Source organism: Chiloscyllium punctatum, chromosome 11, assembly GCF_047496795.1.
Source record: "Chiloscyllium punctatum isolate Juve2018m chromosome 11, sChiPun1.3, whole genome shotgun sequence".
NCBI classification, from domain to species: domain Eukaryota; kingdom Metazoa; phylum Chordata; class Chondrichthyes; order Orectolobiformes; family Hemiscylliidae; genus Chiloscyllium; species Chiloscyllium punctatum.
In genome coordinates this window covers 97,259,087-97,276,597 of record NC_092749.1, presented here as the reverse complement: position 1 = coordinate 97,276,597, position 17,511 = coordinate 97,259,087, and the positions used below count along the sequence as shown (strand labels likewise).

The window sequence follows — 17,511 nt, the reverse complement described above, 5'->3', positions numbered from 1 at the left end:
ACTATAAATGCCGGAGGAAACATCACAGATGCATTTCACAGGAGGCTCCCAAGCACTGAGGATGTCACAGACAGGGACGAAATGTCTACAACACAAATTCCCAGCTCGGCGAACAGAACCACAACAATTTATCAGATAGCATATTCACACAGGACTACTTAACAAGCCTTTCCTGCGAGTCTTCCATGTAAAAGAAACACAAATATTTTTTAAAAATTCTTCTTTGCAATTGGTCCAAAATGTTCAGGATCAGTTTTATGATGTGCCAGATGTACAAAAACTATTTTTAAATAGTAAGAAAATGAACATACATAAAGTAAAAAGGGTGTGGGAATAAATGCAATTATTACAATTTACAAGCTAACGTGCATCACTTTACCCACCTGTAATGTGGGAGAACCTGCTTGCCATGACTTGTTTCATGTACCATAATTTAAAAAGGGTGCAATGGATAGGCCAAATCATTATAGAGCAGTCAGTCTGACTTCAGTGATAGACAAAATACCGGGATTGATATTGAGACACAAGATTAATCGGTTCCTGTCCAAGTAGCAATTAATCAGAAATATGCACCATGATTTTGTTAAGGGAAGGTCCTGTCTTCCAAACTTGAATTGAATTTTTTGAGAAAGTAACGAGGAGAATTGATGAGGATATTGTAATGGATGCTGTCTACGTGGATTTTAATAAGATATTTGACAAGGTCTTACATGTCAAACAGCAAATAAAAAACCTGTATGGAATACAGGAGAATGTGTCAATTTGATTCAAAACTGGCTCAGGTGACAGGGAACAAAAGGTTTTGGTCTAAGGATGTTTTTGGAAATGGGAGCAGTGGTGCTCCACAGGGCTTTGTTTTATGTCTCTTGCTGTTTGTGGCATATATCAATGATGCAAACTTAAATGTGGAATCTACGAGTGCGAAATTTGCAGGTGACACAAAAATTGGACAGGCTATTGATAAAGAAGATGGGTCTCACTCCAGTACGATTACTGAAGAACTAATCTTGTTCCTAGCCAAGCCATCCAGCTCATCTATAATACTTTGATCTACGCAACGAGTAAATTTGCCCAAGTAGATCTTGTGCACAAAAAGCAGAACAAATGCAACCTGGTGAATTATCATGCCTGTTCGCAATCAGCAAGTGTCAGTGTAATCAAGGGCCACTCCCTCAACGATAATCTGCTCACTGATGCTTAGTGTAGGCTACGACAGAACCATTAAACTCAGAGCCTTGTTGTAGCCTTGGTCCAAACGGTGACAAGAGAGGTGAACTCCAGAGGGAAAATAAAAAGAGGGCGACTGTCCTTGATACCAAGGAAAGATTTGACAGACAGCATTATCAAGGAGCCAAAGCAAAACTGATATCAATGGAAACTGAGGAGGAAACTCTCACTGGTTAAAGGAAAGAGGACTGTGATTGTTGGAGGCCAATCATCTTGGCCAAAGGACATCACAGCAGGAGTTCCTTCGGATGGTGCCTTCGGCCCAAACACCCTCAGCTACTTCATCAATGAACTTCCTTCAACAATAAGGGTGGAGGTGAGGATGACTGCAAGATGTTCAACACCATTTGGACTGCTTCAGCATCTGATACAACACATGTGCAAACATAACAAGATCTGGACAACATCCAAGTTGGGGTCTGATACATGATAATACCACGTAGGCATAAAAGTGCCAGGGAATGTCCATCACGAACAGAAAACGTAATCACCCTTTGATTTCCAATGATATTACCTACGCAGAATCCTTTATTATTGGCATCTTGGGGGTTAACATTCAGAGACTACACTGACCAGAAGCTGAATTGAGTCAGCCATGTGAGTAAGACAACACTAAGAGCAAGTCAGAGGCTAAGAAATCTGCAGCAAGTAACTCATCTCCTGATTCCACAAAGCCCAAGTGTGAATCCTCAAGACACATCAAATCGAGATGAATACTCTTCACTTGTGCAGATGAGTGCAGTTTCAACAACCCCCATGTTGCTCAGCACTATCCAGAAAAAACATGTTTACTTGACTGGTACCTCACCAAACATCAATATTCAAATCCTCCATCATCAATGCACAATGACAACAGTGTGTACCAATTACAAGAGGCATTGCAACAACTCACCCTGGCTCTTCAGAATCCTTCCAAACCCACAACCTCAATCACCTAAATGGGCAGTAGACAAACAGAGACTGCTACCTGAAAGTTCCCCTCCAAGCTATACACCATCCTGAATTGGAATTATAGTACTGTTCTTTCACTGTCATTGGATCAAAGTACTGGAAATCCTCCTCTAACAATACTATTAAGTATGCAAACACCACATGGAATGCAGCTTATCATTACCTTCTGAAAGGAAATTAATGACGGGCAATAAATGTTAGCCTCATCTCATGAGTAAAAACAATTCCAAGGTGTGAAATAATAGAAACAGCTGATGATCAGAGTCCGTCAAACCTGCTCCACCATTCAATTCAGAATCTTAATCCAACATGGACCTGCAATCCTAATAGTCATAATCAATGAGTCAATCAAGTCTTGAGCTTGACATTTTCAATTAACTCCCGGTATCAACTGCCTTTTTGGGGAAAGAATCATAGATACCCGCAGTCATTAAAAATTTAAAATGAGAAAGTGACATCAATTTTCATTTTATTCTCACTTATTTTATACACATTCACCAGAGAGAGAATAATTTCTCTGAACATCTTGTAACACTTCAAATAGATTGCCCTTAAATCTTCTAAATTCAAAGAGAAAAAAACGCAGCCTATACACAACCAGCCCTGGTACCAGTTCTTATAAACTGTTTGTTCAATGATAGTTTACAGAACAGAATAAGCTTAAAATTAAAAACTTGGGGCAACGACTGAAAATTAAAAATGCTTTACTTACTGTTAACCGAGCAAGCTGGATGGAAGAAAAGTTTCTCTTTCCATTTATAGTGGGAACCAAACGATTATACAAAGCCTGGAAAGATGACACAAATTAACACTTCATTGTCTTAATTTAGTATTGCAAATCTAAACATTGTAACTCCTAATTATCAAGTCAAAAACTACGCTGATCAAAAAAAAAAGCCAATTTCCCAGCTCACCTGGTTTGACTGACTGCCTTCATGCAAAATTCTTGCATCTATAGCTGCTGCCAGCAAGTTATTAGCAGCTGTAATTGCATGAATGTCCCCGGTTAGATGGAGGTTAAACTGTAATGTGAGAAACAATGTGACTAAAACACATAATGGAAGTCAATTTTAATATAATTGATGAAAATGAGTTGAAGACTCACATTTTATCAGGTTCATTTTTGCACTGATTGCATCATGTGTACCTAAGCAACTCCCATCAATTGCAAAATCTAGTGTTAGGTAGATAAGCATGAAAAAGTATATGGAAGAACCAAAGAAATTAATCAGAAATTAAGAGATTGATGGAAATGTAAAGCTGGCTATAGTGTGGTAGCTGAGACAAAAAACAAATACGCTTAAGGGGAAGCTAGATAAGGAGCAGAGGAAAGAATTATCTGTTATTAGGGAAGGATGAAATACAAGATGCAGTTAAAGAGTAGCAAACTTCAACTGGGTCAAATAGTCAACTTGCATTTTGCTAATTCTATACATTGTATACAAATCTGTTTTTTCATAACTTTGCTCTATGGGAAAGGGATGACATCAGCTGATGAACAACTGAAATGATTAGAATTTCTGTTCTTTTACCTCTTCCATAGGGATGACCTGTGCATATCCACCACCTGCAGCTCCACCTATTCAAAGACAATCATCACTTTACTTATATTGAATTTCAATACTGGCTTCCCATCTGTTTAATTACATTACATACAAGTGGAATGGTTATTTTAATTGGTTGAATTGTAAATCTTCACTTGGTAGTGCACATCAGAGGTTACTGATTCAAACCACACTCCAAAGACTTTAATGGCACTTGCAGGTCAAAAGTGAAGAAATGCTGAAGAATCTTTTGGATGAGACAGTGTTCTGGCTCATAGTGACAATAATGTAAATGCTACTGATTAGTTTTAACTAATAATCCAGTTATCTGAACTAATAATTAACAGAGAACACCAACTTTTATATAAAACAAAAAGAAACTGTGGATGCTGAAGATCTGAAAGCAAAAACAAACTCCTGGAGAAACTCAGCAGGTCCTGCAGTATTTATTGATAGAAAGAGTTAACATTTCATATGCAGTGATGCTTCTTCAGAACTGATAGTAATTTGGAAAAGGTGATATTTATGTTGATAACAGAATGTGGGGACAAAAGGAGTAAGCAGATAGGTGGAGATGGAGAAAGTTAGACAGACAAGGGGATGATTGATAGTGAGCAAGGGAAGGAAAGTACACAGCAACAGGAAGCATGATTAGTGAAACCAGATTGGCTGTGTTGAAAATGCAACAGTTACCCATTTTCTTCCTCACTATCCAGGCTCCACATATATCTTCCAGGTAAAGCTATGGTTTACCTGCACTTCACTCAATCTAGACTACAGAGTTCACTGGCACAATCTGGTCTACACTGGGGAGAAGAAAATTAGACTGGATGACCAGTTCGCAGAATATCTATGCTCTGTCCATAAAAATGGTCCCAAGTTTCCAGCTGTTTACCACTTCAACAGCCCACTGTTTCTTGGCCAACAGTTGTGTCTCAAGCTTGCTGCCGTGCTCCAGCAAGGCTTTACAAACCAGAAGAACAGCACCTCATCTTCCACTTGGGGATCCTCAGCTTTCTGGATTCAATATCAAATTCAATAATTTTACAGCCTGAACACCACCTTCCACATTCTTTACCTATACCCAGGTCTTGTCGAGGCATGGACTGGCTTTTGGCACAGCCAACCTATTTTCACCTACTCTTGGTATCCATTATCAACTTTTCTTTCCCAAGCTCACCATCAACCATCCTTGGGTCTTCCTAACTCACCTTCTCTCAGAGCTCCAAATCCACCTATTTGTTTATTCCTTCTCCCCTACACCGTCCCAATAACGCCCACTCTGTTATAAAGATCACCTTTGCGTAACTACTATCAGTTCTGAAGAAGGGTCACTTGACTCAAAATATCTTTTCTCCAGCAATTTCTGTTTTCGTATTAACTTTTAAATCTTGAAAGAAAAGATAGTGTCAGTAAGTTATCATAAAGCTGTTACAGTCTCAAAAATCCAATGGCATCACTAAATTCCTGTGGGAAAGCAAAACTGCTATCCTTACCCAATCTGGCCTCCATGCAACAGAAGTTCTCATCAGCTTTGCTGATTCAACTGCCCTAGTAGTTTGTATCGCATTGCTATAGAGATTCAAAAAGGTGGCCTGCCCACAACTTGACTATATATCTACAATATATGATTATATTAGAACAAGTGGCAATGAACATTCGCACTGCACAAATACCAGGCAATGACCGTTTCCAAATAGGGACAATCTTGGTTTTATCACTGGGACTGGACTATTAATCCAGAAACTGGATTAGTGTGGTCAAGTCAGGCAGCATCCGAGGAGCAGGGAAATCGACGCTTCGGGCAAAAGCCCTTCATCAGGAATAGGCGATTCAATCCAGAAACTCAGTTCATTTCTGGGGACCTGCGTCCGAACATCACCATGGCAGATCTGGAATCTGAATACAATTTTAAAAAAATCTAGACTTCAGAATCTACCAATGACTGTAAAAGCACTGCCGATTGTCGGAAAAACCCATCTGGTTCTCTAATGTCTCTTAGGGAAGGAAATCTGCCATTCTCTGTAGGTCTGGCCAACATATTACTTCAGACTCAAGCAATTGCTACAAAGTCTCAAAGAAATGAAACTAGATGGAACATACCTAGGCACTGGAAATGACAACAGCAAAAATAGCCCTGCCAACCGTGCAAACTCCTCCTTACTAACATCTGAGGGCTAGTGCCAAAATTAGGAGAACTGTCACACAATCTAGTCAAGCAAGAACCTGACAGTCACACTCATGGAATTTTACCTTACAAACAAATGTCCCAGACATCAGCATCACCATCCCCGATTATATCTTGACCCACCAGCGGAGATGGCAGTAGATGGGGGAGATGGCTATAAATGCTGTTCGATGTGAATCTTATCAGATCGAGTGGATCGGTTGGAGACACAAATAGAAACGATGAGGAATTTGCAACAGCAACAGTATGTTATGGGGGGGAAAAAAAAAAGTCTCAATACAGTCACATAGATGGGTTAACTCCAGGAAGGGTGAGAGCGGTAGGCAGCTAGAGCAGGAGTCTTTTGTGGATATACCCATTTCAAGCAGGTATGCTGTTTTGGAAAATGTAGGGGGTGATTGATTCTCAGGGGAACACAGCATGAACAGCCAGGTTTCTGGTATGGAGACTGGCTCTAATGCAACAAAGGATATGCTGGCTTCCAAGAGATCAATTGTGTTAGGGGATTCTGTAGTCAGAGGTGCAGACAGACCTTTCTGTGGACAGCAGAGAAAAAGCAGAATGGTGTGTCATTTCCCTGGTGCCAGGATCAAGGATGTCTCAGAGAGGGTGAAGAATGTTCTCACGGGGGAGAGGGGCCAGCAGGAGGTCATTGTTCACATTGGAATCAATGATATAGAAAGGGAAAAGGTCGAGATTCTGAAGGGAGATTACAGAAAGTTAGGCAGAAATTTAAAAAAGGAGGTCCTCAAGGGAAGTAATATCTGGATTACTCCCAGTGCTACGAGCTAGTCAGGGCATGAATAGGAGGATACAGCAGATTAACTCATGGCTGAGGAGCTGGTGTATGGGAGAAGGATTCACATTTTTGGACCATTGGAATCTCTTTTGGAGTAGACGTGACCTGTACAACAAAGATGGACTGCACCTAAATTGGAAGGGGACTAATAAACTGGCAGGGAAATTTGCTAGAACTGCTTGGGAGGATTTATATTAGTAAGGTGGGGGGGGGGGGGTGGGACCCAGGGAGATGGTGAGGAAAGAGATCGATCGGAGATGGGTACAGCTGAGAACAGAAGTGTGTCAAACAGTCAGGGTAGGCAGGGACATGGTAGGACTAATAAATTAAACTGCATTTATTTCAATTCAAGGGGCCTAACAGGGAAGGTAGATGAACTCAGGGCATGGTTAGGAACATGGGACTAGGATAACATAGCAACTACGGAAACATGGCTCAGGGATGGGCAGGACTGGCAGCTTAATGTTCCAGGATAGGATAAAAAGGGAGGCGACAGAGGAGGGAAGTGGTATTTTTGATAAAAGATAGCATTACAGCTGTGCTGAGGGAGGATATTCCTGGAAATACATCCAGGGAAGTTATTTGGGTGGAACTGAGAAAAAAAGAGAGAGATGATACCTTATTGAGATTGTATTATAGAGCTCTCCCCCAGTAGTCAGAGGGAAATTGAGAAACAAACTTGTAAGGAGATCTCAGCTATCTGTAAGAAATAATAGGGTAGTTATGGTAGGGGATTTTAACTTTCCAAACATCGACTGGCAAAATGGGGACATGAGATAGCTTTGGCAAATAGAATTAAGGAGAATCCAAAAGGTTTTTACAGATATGTTAAGGACAAAAGGGTAACGAGGGAAAGAATAGGGCCCCTCAAAGGTGCAGCAAGGCAGCCTTTGTGTGGAGCCACAGAAAATGGGGGAGATACTAAATGAATATTTTGCATCAGTATTTAGTGTGGAAAAGATTATGGAAGATATAGACTGTAGGGAAATAGATGGTGACATCTTGCAAAATGTCCAGATTACAGAGGAGGAATTGCTGGATGTCTTGAAACGGTGAAAAGGTGGATAAATCCGCAGGATCTGATCAGGTGTACCCGAGAACTCTGTGGGAAGCTAGAGAAGTGATTGCTGGGCATCTTACTGAGATATTTGTATCATCGATAGTCACAGGTGAGGTGCCAGAAGACTGGAGGTTGGCAAACATGGTGCCACTGTTTAAGAAGGGCGGTAAAAACAAGCCAGGGAACTATAGACTGGTGAGCCTGACCTCGGTGGAGGGCAAGTTGTTGGAGGGAATCCTGAGGGACAGGATGTACATGTATTTGGAAAGGTAAAAACAATGACTGCAGATGCTGGAAACCAGATTCTGGATTAGTGGGGCTGGAAAAGCAGTAAAATCAACATTTCGGGCAAAAGCCCTTCATGAGGAATACAGGGCTTTTGCCCAAAACATCGGTTTTGCTGCTCCTCGGATGCTGCCTGAACTGCTGTGCTTTTCCAGCCCCACTAATCCAGAATGTATTTGGAAAGGCAAGGACTGATTCGGGATAGTCAACATGGCTTTGTGCATGGGAAATCATGTCTCAAACTTAATTGAGTTTTTTGAAGAAGTAACAAAGAAGATTGGGGAGGGCAGAGCAGGTGTGATCCATATGGACTTCAGTAAGGCGTGCGACAAGGTTCCCCATGGGAGACTGATTAGCAAGGTTAGATCTCATGGAATACAGGGAGAACTAGCCATTTGGATACAGAACTGGCTCAAAGGTAGAAGACAGAGGGTGGTTGTGGTGGGTTGTTTTTCAGACAGGAGGCCTTTGACCAGTGGAGTGCCACAAGGATCGGTGCTGAGCCCTCTACTGTTTGTCATTTACATAAATGATTTTGATGCGAGCATAAGGAGGTACAGTTAGTAAGTTTGCAGATGACACCAAAATTGGTGGTGTAGTGGACAGTGAAGAGGGTTACCTCAGATTACAACAGGATCTGGACCAGATGGGCCAATGGGCTGAGAAGTGGCAGATGGAGTTTAATTCAGATAAATGAGAGGTGCTGCATTTTGGGAAAGTAAATCTTAGCAGGACTTATACACTTAATGGTAAGGTCCTAGGGAGTGTTGCTGTAGAGACCTTGGAGTGCAGCTTCATAGCTCCTTGAAAGTGGAGTCGCAGGTAGATAGGAAAGTGAAGGCGGCATTTGATATGCTTTCCTTTATTGGTCAGAGTATTGAGTACAGGAGTTGGAAGGTCATGTTGTGGCTGTACACGGCATTGGTTAGACCATTGTTGGAATATTGTGTGCAATTCTGGTCTCCTTCCTATCAGAAAGGTGTTGTGAAACTTGAAAGGGTTCAGAAAAGACTTACAAGGATGTTGCCAGGGTTGGAGGATCTGTGCTACTGGGAGAGGCTGAACAGGCTGGGGCTGTTTTCCCTGGAGCGTCGGAGGCTAAGGGGTGACCCTATAGAGGTTTACAAAATTATGAGGGCCACAGATAAGTAGACAAAGTCTTTTCCCTGGGGTCGGGGAGTCCAGAACTGGAGGGCATAGGTTTAGGGTGAGAGGGGAAAGATACAAGAGAGACCCAAGGGGTAACGTTTTCATGCAGAGGGTGGTACGTGCATGGAATGAGCTGCCAGAGAATGTGGTGGAAGCTGGTACAATTGCAACATTTAAGAGGCATTTGGACGAGTATATGAATAGGAAGGGTTTGGAGGGATACGGGCCAGGTGCTGGCAGGTGGGACTAGATTGGGTTGGGATATCTGGTCAGCATGGCCAGGTTGGACCGAAGGATCTGTTTCCATGCTGTACTTCTTTATGACTCTAATAGTATGCAGTTGGGAAGGAGTTGCTCTGGGAGTCTTCAACTTGGATCCCGAGGTCCCATGAAGTCACATAGCTTCAGGTTAAACAAGGGCAAACAAACTTCCTGTTTATCATGTACCACCTTCCCTCAGCTGATAAATTGATACTCCTACATGTTGAGCAGCACTTGGAGGAAGCATGGAGGATGAGAAGGGCACAAAATGCACTCTGGTTGGGCAATTTCGATACCCACTACCAAGAGTGGCTCGGCAGCAGTACTATGGATCAAGCTGATTAAAATGGGCATCTGTGGGACATCAACAGCAGCAGAATTGTTTTCTAGCACAATCTGTAACCTCATGGCCCAGCATGTTGCCCTCTCAACCACTTTCATCAACCCAGAGGATTAACCTTGGTTTAATGGAGTGTGCAGGAGGGCATGCTAGGAACAACACCAGGCAGACCTGAAAATGAGATATCAACCTGGTGAAGCTACAAAACAGGACTACTTGCATGCCAAACAATATAAGCAGTAAGGAACAGACAGAACTAAGCAATCCCACAGCCAACAGATCATACCTAAGTTCCAGTCTTGCCACATCCAACTGTGAATGGTGGTGGACAATTAAACAACACACTAGAGGAGGTGGTTCCATAAATATTCCCATCCTCCATGATGGACAAGCCTAGCACATCAGTGCAAAAAATAAGACTGAGGCAATTGCAGCAATCTTTAGCCAGAAGTGTTAAGTGGAAGATTAATCTTGGCTTCCACCAGTGGTCCACAGCATTACAGATGCCAGTCCTCAGCCAATTCAATTCACTCCACATAATATCAAGAAACAGTTGGAGGCACTGGATAACGCAAAGTCTATGGGCGCTGACAACATTCCAGCAAACAATATTGAAGATTGTGCTCCAAAATTTGTTGCTCCCCAAGTCAAGTTCTTCCATTACAGTTACAATGGCATCCACCAGACAATGTGGAAAATTGGCCAAGTATGTCCTGTACATTAAAAAAAAGGACACATCCAATTATTGCCCCATCACTCTAGTGTCGATCATCCATAAAGTGATGGAAAGTGTCTTCAACAGTGCTATCAAGCAGCACTTGCTCAGCAATACCCAGTTTGGGTTAAGCCAGGGTCACTCAGCTTTGACCTCATTACAGCCTTGGTTCAAAATGGACAAAACAAAAAACTTGAATCCCAGAGGTGAGGTGAGTGTGATAGCCCTTGATATCAAAGCTGCGTTTGACTTAGTGTGGCATCAAGGAGCCCAAGCAAAACTGAAATCAATGGGTTTGGGTGCAACTATCCACTGGTTAAGAGTCATACCTGGCAGACAGGAAGATGGTTATGGTTGTTGGAAGTCAATCATGAGCTCCACAAAATCTTTGCAGGGGTAGTGTCCTAGGACCAACCATCTTCAGCTGCTCCATCAATCACCTTCCTTCCATTATAAAGTCACAAGTGGGTACATTCGCTGAGGATTGCACAATGTTCAGCACCATTTGCAAATGCGCAGAAGCTGGAGTAGTCCAAGTTCAAACGCAACAAGATAAGCCAAGTCTTGGGCTGACAAATGCCAGGCTGTGACCATCACCAATAACAGGCGATCTAACTACTGTTCCTTGACATTCAGTGGTGTTACCATTACTGAATCCTCCATTATCAACATCCTGGGGAGGTTGCTATTGACTGGAAATTCAAATGGACTCACCAAACAGAGTGGCTATAAGCGCAGGAATACTGCAACAAGTAACATCATCTTATTCAAATATTCCATTATCTATGAGGCAAAAGTCAGGAGTGTGATGGAATATTCACCACTTGCCTAGATGGGTGCAGCCCCAACAACATTCAAGCAGCTGGACACCATCCAGGACAAAACAGCACGCTTGATTGGCACTTCATCCACACCCTCCACCACTGACGCTCAATAGTAGCAGTGTGTACTATCTATAAGATGCACTGCAGAAATTCAGAGATCTTCAGACACACCTTCCAAACCCACAAAACACTTCCATCTAGGAGGTCAAGGGCAGCAGATACATGGGAACACCCTCACGTGCAAATTCCCCTCCAAGCCAATCACCATCCTGACTTGAAAATATATCACCATTCCTTCACTGTCGCTGGGTCAATATCCTGGAATTCTCTCCCCAAGAGCATAGTGGGTCAACCCACAGCAGGTGGACTGTAGCAGTTTAAGGCGGCAGATCACCACCACCCTCTCAAAGGCAACTAGGGACAGGCAATAAATGCTGGCAACATTCATATCCCACAAAACAAAAAGAACAAAAAAAACCCAACCACATCCCACTTTAATTCAATATGCTGCCATCACGGAATCCCCTACTATCAATATCCTGAGGGTTACCATTGACCAGCAACTCAACTGGACTGGACAAATAAACAGTAGTTTCAGGAGTCGGTCAGAAGTTAGGAATCCAACATCAAGTAACTCACTTCCTGACTCCCCAGAGTATACCCACCAACTACAAAGCACAAGTCAGTGTATTCTTTTTATTCATTCCCAGGATGATGGCATTGCTGGCCAAGCCAGTATTTATTGCCCATCCCTAATTGCTCACAGGGTAATTAAGAGTCAACCACATTGCTGTGGGTCCAGAGTCACATGTAGGCCAGAGCAGGTGAGGATGGCAGTTTCCTTTCCTAAAGGCTATTAGCAAACTAGATGGGGTTTTTCCAACAATCGACAATGGATTCATGGCCATTATGAGACTCTTACTTCGAGAGTTTATTGAATTCAAATTACACCATCTGCTGCGACATGATTTGAACCCAAGTTCCCAGAATATTACCTGGGTCTTTGAATTAACAGTCTAGTAATAACAGCACTAAGCCATTGCCTCCCCTTGCGATGGAATATTCCCCACTTTCCTGGATGAGAGCAGCTCTAAAAAACTCAAGAACCTTAAAATCATTCAGCACAAAACAGCCCACTTGATTAGCACCACATTCACTCCATCCACCAATGGCAATCCACAGCAGCAGTGTATATCATCAACATGGCGCACTGAAGAAATTTGCCAAAAATCCTCAGATAAATCTACGAACTTCCATCCAGAAGGGCAGAAGATAAATGGCAACACCAGCACCTACAAGTGCCTCTCCAAGCCATTCACTGTCCTGACTTGGAAATGTATCAGCGTTCCTTCACTATTCCTGGGTCAAAAACCTGGAATTCCTTCCCTAGCAGTATTACGGATGTACCTACAACACATGAACTGCAGCAATTCAAAAAGACAGCTCATCACCACTTTCTCAAGAGCAACTAGTGGTGAACAATAAATGCTGGCCAGCTAGCAACACCCATGTCCCATGGGCGAATTAAAAAATGAAAACATGGCAGCTAATTTCTGAAGAGTAGGTTCCCTCATACAACAAATAAATTAAATAATCTCTTTTGGCAAGGCATAAATATTAATCAGACCACCAGAGAAAATACCAATGATCATCTTCAAATAATGCATGGGCTCTTTTAGGTGCATCTGAGGGAGTAGTTATGGTTTTGGGTTTGCATCCCAACAAGATGCTAGTCATGACAGTTCAGCATTCCTTCTGTCTGTGCTGGGAGCTTCAGTCAAATCTACGGAACAAACCTTGAAACCACAACTTTCGACAAGAATGCATTACAAAATATTCATCTAAAGCTCAATCAATGCAGACATTTCTGAGATAACTAGCATCAATTTTATTTCTTTTCAAGATAAACAGCAAACTTACTTTTGAACCAGGAGAACTACAATAATATCTTCAAAAGCAAGGTTCTCCAGGCACACTAAAATGTAAGCAGGAGAAGATCCAAAAGAAACTGCTACTTGGGTTGTATTACTCCGATTGAATCATTCATGCCTATCTGGTAAATGAACTACCCTACATTATTTACTCTATAAAATCACAATTAACGTACTCCATTCTTATTAGCAAAATTTATTATAAGCTGGTTACCTTTAACACCAAATGTTGGTCCCTGAGATGGTTGCCGCACACAAGCAAAGGCATTAGTACCCAGATGGGCTGCTAATGCTTGAACCAATCCCATTGTCACTGTACTCTTCCCCTCTCCTAGAGGAGTTGGTGTAATTCTGTAAAAATAAAACACAGCAGTTACTCATACTTTGCAAATTGAGCAATTACAGCATCAAAAGTCTTGACTTGTTTGGGAGACACATCCAATGAGGTCACTTCTGTATCTCCTCTGCACTTCATTTCAGTTACAGGAGAAAGCAAATAGCTCAAAAGATGCAGATTAGCAGCAGTGAAGTAACAACAGTGGTCTATGTCAGCAAAGGAAGTTGGACTAGAAATGATTAAAAATTAAAAATTAGACGTGACAGTTAATGTCTGGATCGACTGCAAAAAAGGGAGAGAGAGGGGGAAGAGGAGAGGGATACGCAGAGGAAAAGAACAAACAAAGAACTCCAGGTACCAAATCTTGGCTGACACTTCAGCGCAGTACTGAAACAAAGTGCTGTTCTGTTCTTTCAACTTTCAGATGAAATGTTAAACTGAGCCTCATCTGCTTTCTCAGGTGGGCATGAAAGATCCCATTAAATAATTCAAAGGGCAAGTTAATTCTTGCTAGCTAAATGTTTATCCTTGAACCAACACCTCTAGGAAAAAGTTATGAGGCACTGTATTGTTTGTGGGAGCTTGTCATGCAAACTAATTGCACAATTTCAACATTACAATTGTGTCTGCACTTCAAAAATGTATATAATCGTCTGTACTGTACTTTGAAACATTCTAAGTTTGTAAAAGGGGTGCCTGTTAGTTGCACAGAAATTTTAGTTATAAATCTTCCAATACTTCATGCTCTATATTGATGCAACATTAAGATTAGCTTCCATAGAGATTTTGTTTTAATACTGTACTTCGATTTAAAATTAGCTCTTAGGGTGCTCTAATGTTAACTATTTTTAATCTAACAGATAGCCCAATCCCTGGTACCATTCTGGTCAGTCTCTTCTGTATCGTCAAGAACTTGACATCCTCCCTAAAATCCAGTATCCAGAAATGAGCACAATAGGTCAACTAATCAGTGATTTATAACATCTTAGAATAATGTTAATCCTTTTTATCCAATGGCATTGTTTAAATAGCAAGGATTCAATATTCTTATCAAGTAGTCCTGCCACTTAAACAAACTCCAAGTATACTATATGTCTCTCTGTTCGTGCACCAAAAATCCGAGCTTATACTGGCTTCTCACTCAAAAATTAATTAGGTAGATGTTGGGAGGAGATAGTCCCCTATCTCTCTGACATGTTCTGAGACACTAGCATTACACAGCAAGAAAAGCAAATCAGCACCAGATTCAAGAACACAGAATGAAAAAAGTAAAAAGACTGATGCATCTTCTCTCACTCAAGTTGTGCTAAATACCTGATAATCAGCAGCAAAGCAGTGGACAATCAAATTAAAACTGGACAAACTTATAACACAATTCCATTTTAATAGAAAGACACAATGGCACAGTACAGGAAGATATCATTGTGAACTTGAAGGAATCATTTCAGCCACACCTTGACATTAACATGTCTTTGCTCCAGCCCAAGACCTTCATTTTATTCCTGAAAGCTATTTGGGCACCTAAACTTGCATTTATAAGGCATATTATCAAGTTGGTTGCACTGAAGTGTCTGGCATTCAGTTTTATAGTTGACCTGTTCAGGGTATTCATGACCTTTTTTGTCTCTAAAATTGACCAGCCTAATTCATTCTTCACCTATTTGCCAGATTTTATCCTCCACTAACTTGACATCACCCAAATCTCAGCTGCCCATATCCTAACTGTAATCAAATCCAGCTCATCCATCAACATGCTCATTGAGCTATATTGACTCCCAGTCAAGCAACACTTTGATTTTAACTTCTCACCTTTGTTTTCAAAAACCTTCACTCCTCCTTGTTTCTCTAATCTCCTCCAGCCTCTACAACTCAATGTGAAAACCATGCTCCTCCAACTCTGACATCTTATGCATCCCAATTACCCCTTTAATTGGGATAGTTGCATCTTCAGTTGCCAATGGCCCTAAGATCTGGAATTCCTACCCTAAATCCTTCTGTTTCTCATAAGACACTCCATTAATCCTACTTATTGTTGGGCTAAGTGCCAGATTTTATTTTACAGTGTTCCTGTGAATCACGGAGTGGTTTTAGTACATCAAAGTTGCTATACACATCCTTGTTATGCAAGTTTTCTTTATCATTAAAATTAACAGAACAATGATAAAACAAAGATCTATGAAAGCTGGAAATGTGAAACAAACAAAAGACAAATGCTGTAGAAACTCAACAGGTTTCCACAGATGCTGCCAGGCCTGCTGTTTTTGTTTGAACATCAATGATGTCCCTGCTGTGCTGTACCCTTTTGCTTGGTTATGTCTAGCTCTTTTTGAACATGCAACTAGATTTAAATTGCAGTCAGTAAGAATTGTAGCTTCATATCTATTAGTCAGGGATCCCCTTGAAAGGAGTGATCACAGTATAGAGTTACAGCACGGAAACAGACCCTTCGGTCCAATTCATCCTTGCCAACCAGATATCCCAACCCAATATAGTCCTACCTGTCAGCACCTGGCCCATATCCCTCCAAACCCTTTCTATTCATATACCCACCCAGATGCCCTTTAATGTTGCAATTGTACTAGCCTCCACCATTTGGACTGAATTTAAAATACAGCTGGATAGTGTGAACATAAAATCCAATACCAGGATCCTGTGCTTGAATCAGCCTTTCTTCAGGAATTGCCCAAAACATCGATTCTCCTGTTCCTTGGATGCTGCCTGACCTGCTGCGCTTTTCCAGCAACACATTTTCAGCTCTGATCTCCAGCATCTGCAGTCCTCACTTTCTCCTCGATATTAATAACATGCCAGTAAGTGATGAAGAGACAAAGGTAGGTGAGGACGTGGAAACAATTATTATTACGGAAGAGTTAGTGTTGGGTAAGCTAATGGAGCTAAGGATAGAAGAGTCTCCTGGCCCTGATGGAATACATCCCAGGGTACTAAAAGTGATGGCAGGAGAAATAGCAGGTGGACAGGCAGTAATTTTCCAAAATTCGCTGGACTCTAGGGCAGTCCCAGAAGACTGCAAAATAGCAAATGCAACACCACTGTTTAAAAAGGGATGTAGACAAAAGACGGGGAATTATAGACCAGTGAGCTTAACCTCTATAGCGGGGAAGATGCTAGAGTCTACTATCAAGGACGAAATAGCAAGGCATCGCGACAGGAATTATCCAATCGTACAGAAGCAGCCTGGGTTCACGAAGGGCAGGTCATGCTTCACAAATCTTTTGGAATTCTATGAAGACATTTCAAGCAAGGTGGACAATGGGAAACTAGTGGATGCTGTGTGCCTAGATTTCCAAAAGGCCTTTGACAAGGCTGCTGCATAAGATAAGGATGCATAGTGTTAGGAGTAGAGTAGTAACATGGATAGAGGATTGGTTGCCTGACAGAATCTATGAATCTATGACTTGAAAGAGTGGGGATAAATGAGTGCTATTCTGGCTAGCAATCAGTGACTAGTGGTGTGCCTCAGAAATCGGTGTTGGGACCACAATTATTTACAATTTTTATAGATGATTTGGAGTTGGGGACCACAATTGCCAATGATTAAGATGAGTGGCAGAGCAAAGTGTGCAGGGGACTATGAAACTTTGCTAAGGAACATAGATGGATACATTGAGTGAGTGGGCAAAGGTCTAGCAGATGGAATACAATGTTAGTAAACGTGAAGTCATACATTTTGGTAGGAGTACCAGCAAAATAGAATATTACTTGAATGGTAAAAAGTTGCAGCATGCTCATTTGCAGAGGGACCTGGGTGTCCTTGTGCATGAATCGCAGAAGGTTGGTCTACAGGTACAACAAATAATTAGTAAGGCAAATTGCTAAAGGGGTTGAGTTTAAAAATAGAGAGGTAATGTTACAGCTGTAAAAGGTGCTGGTGAGGCCACA

The 17,511-nt window shown here is 41.6% G+C and overlaps 1 protein-coding gene across 1 annotated transcript in view; it reads right to left on the bottom strand.

Moving 5' to 3' along the window:
• mthfd1l (methylenetetrahydrofolate dehydrogenase (NADP+ dependent) 1 like) overlaps positions 1-17,511 on the bottom strand; it is a 171,826-nt gene that overhangs the window by 104,769 nt on the left and 49,546 nt on the right. The window contains exons 12-15 of the mRNA XM_072581340.1: positions 13,489-13,625; positions 3,711-3,757; positions 3,093-3,200; positions 2,891-2,965 (exon numbers count right to left, since the gene is read on the bottom strand). Of these exons, the coding sequence (XP_072437441.1) occupies positions 2,891-2,965; positions 3,093-3,200; positions 3,711-3,757; positions 13,489-13,625 (367 nt within the window). The remainder of the gene's footprint in view (positions 1-2,890; positions 2,966-3,092; positions 3,201-3,710; positions 3,758-13,488; positions 13,626-17,511) is intronic.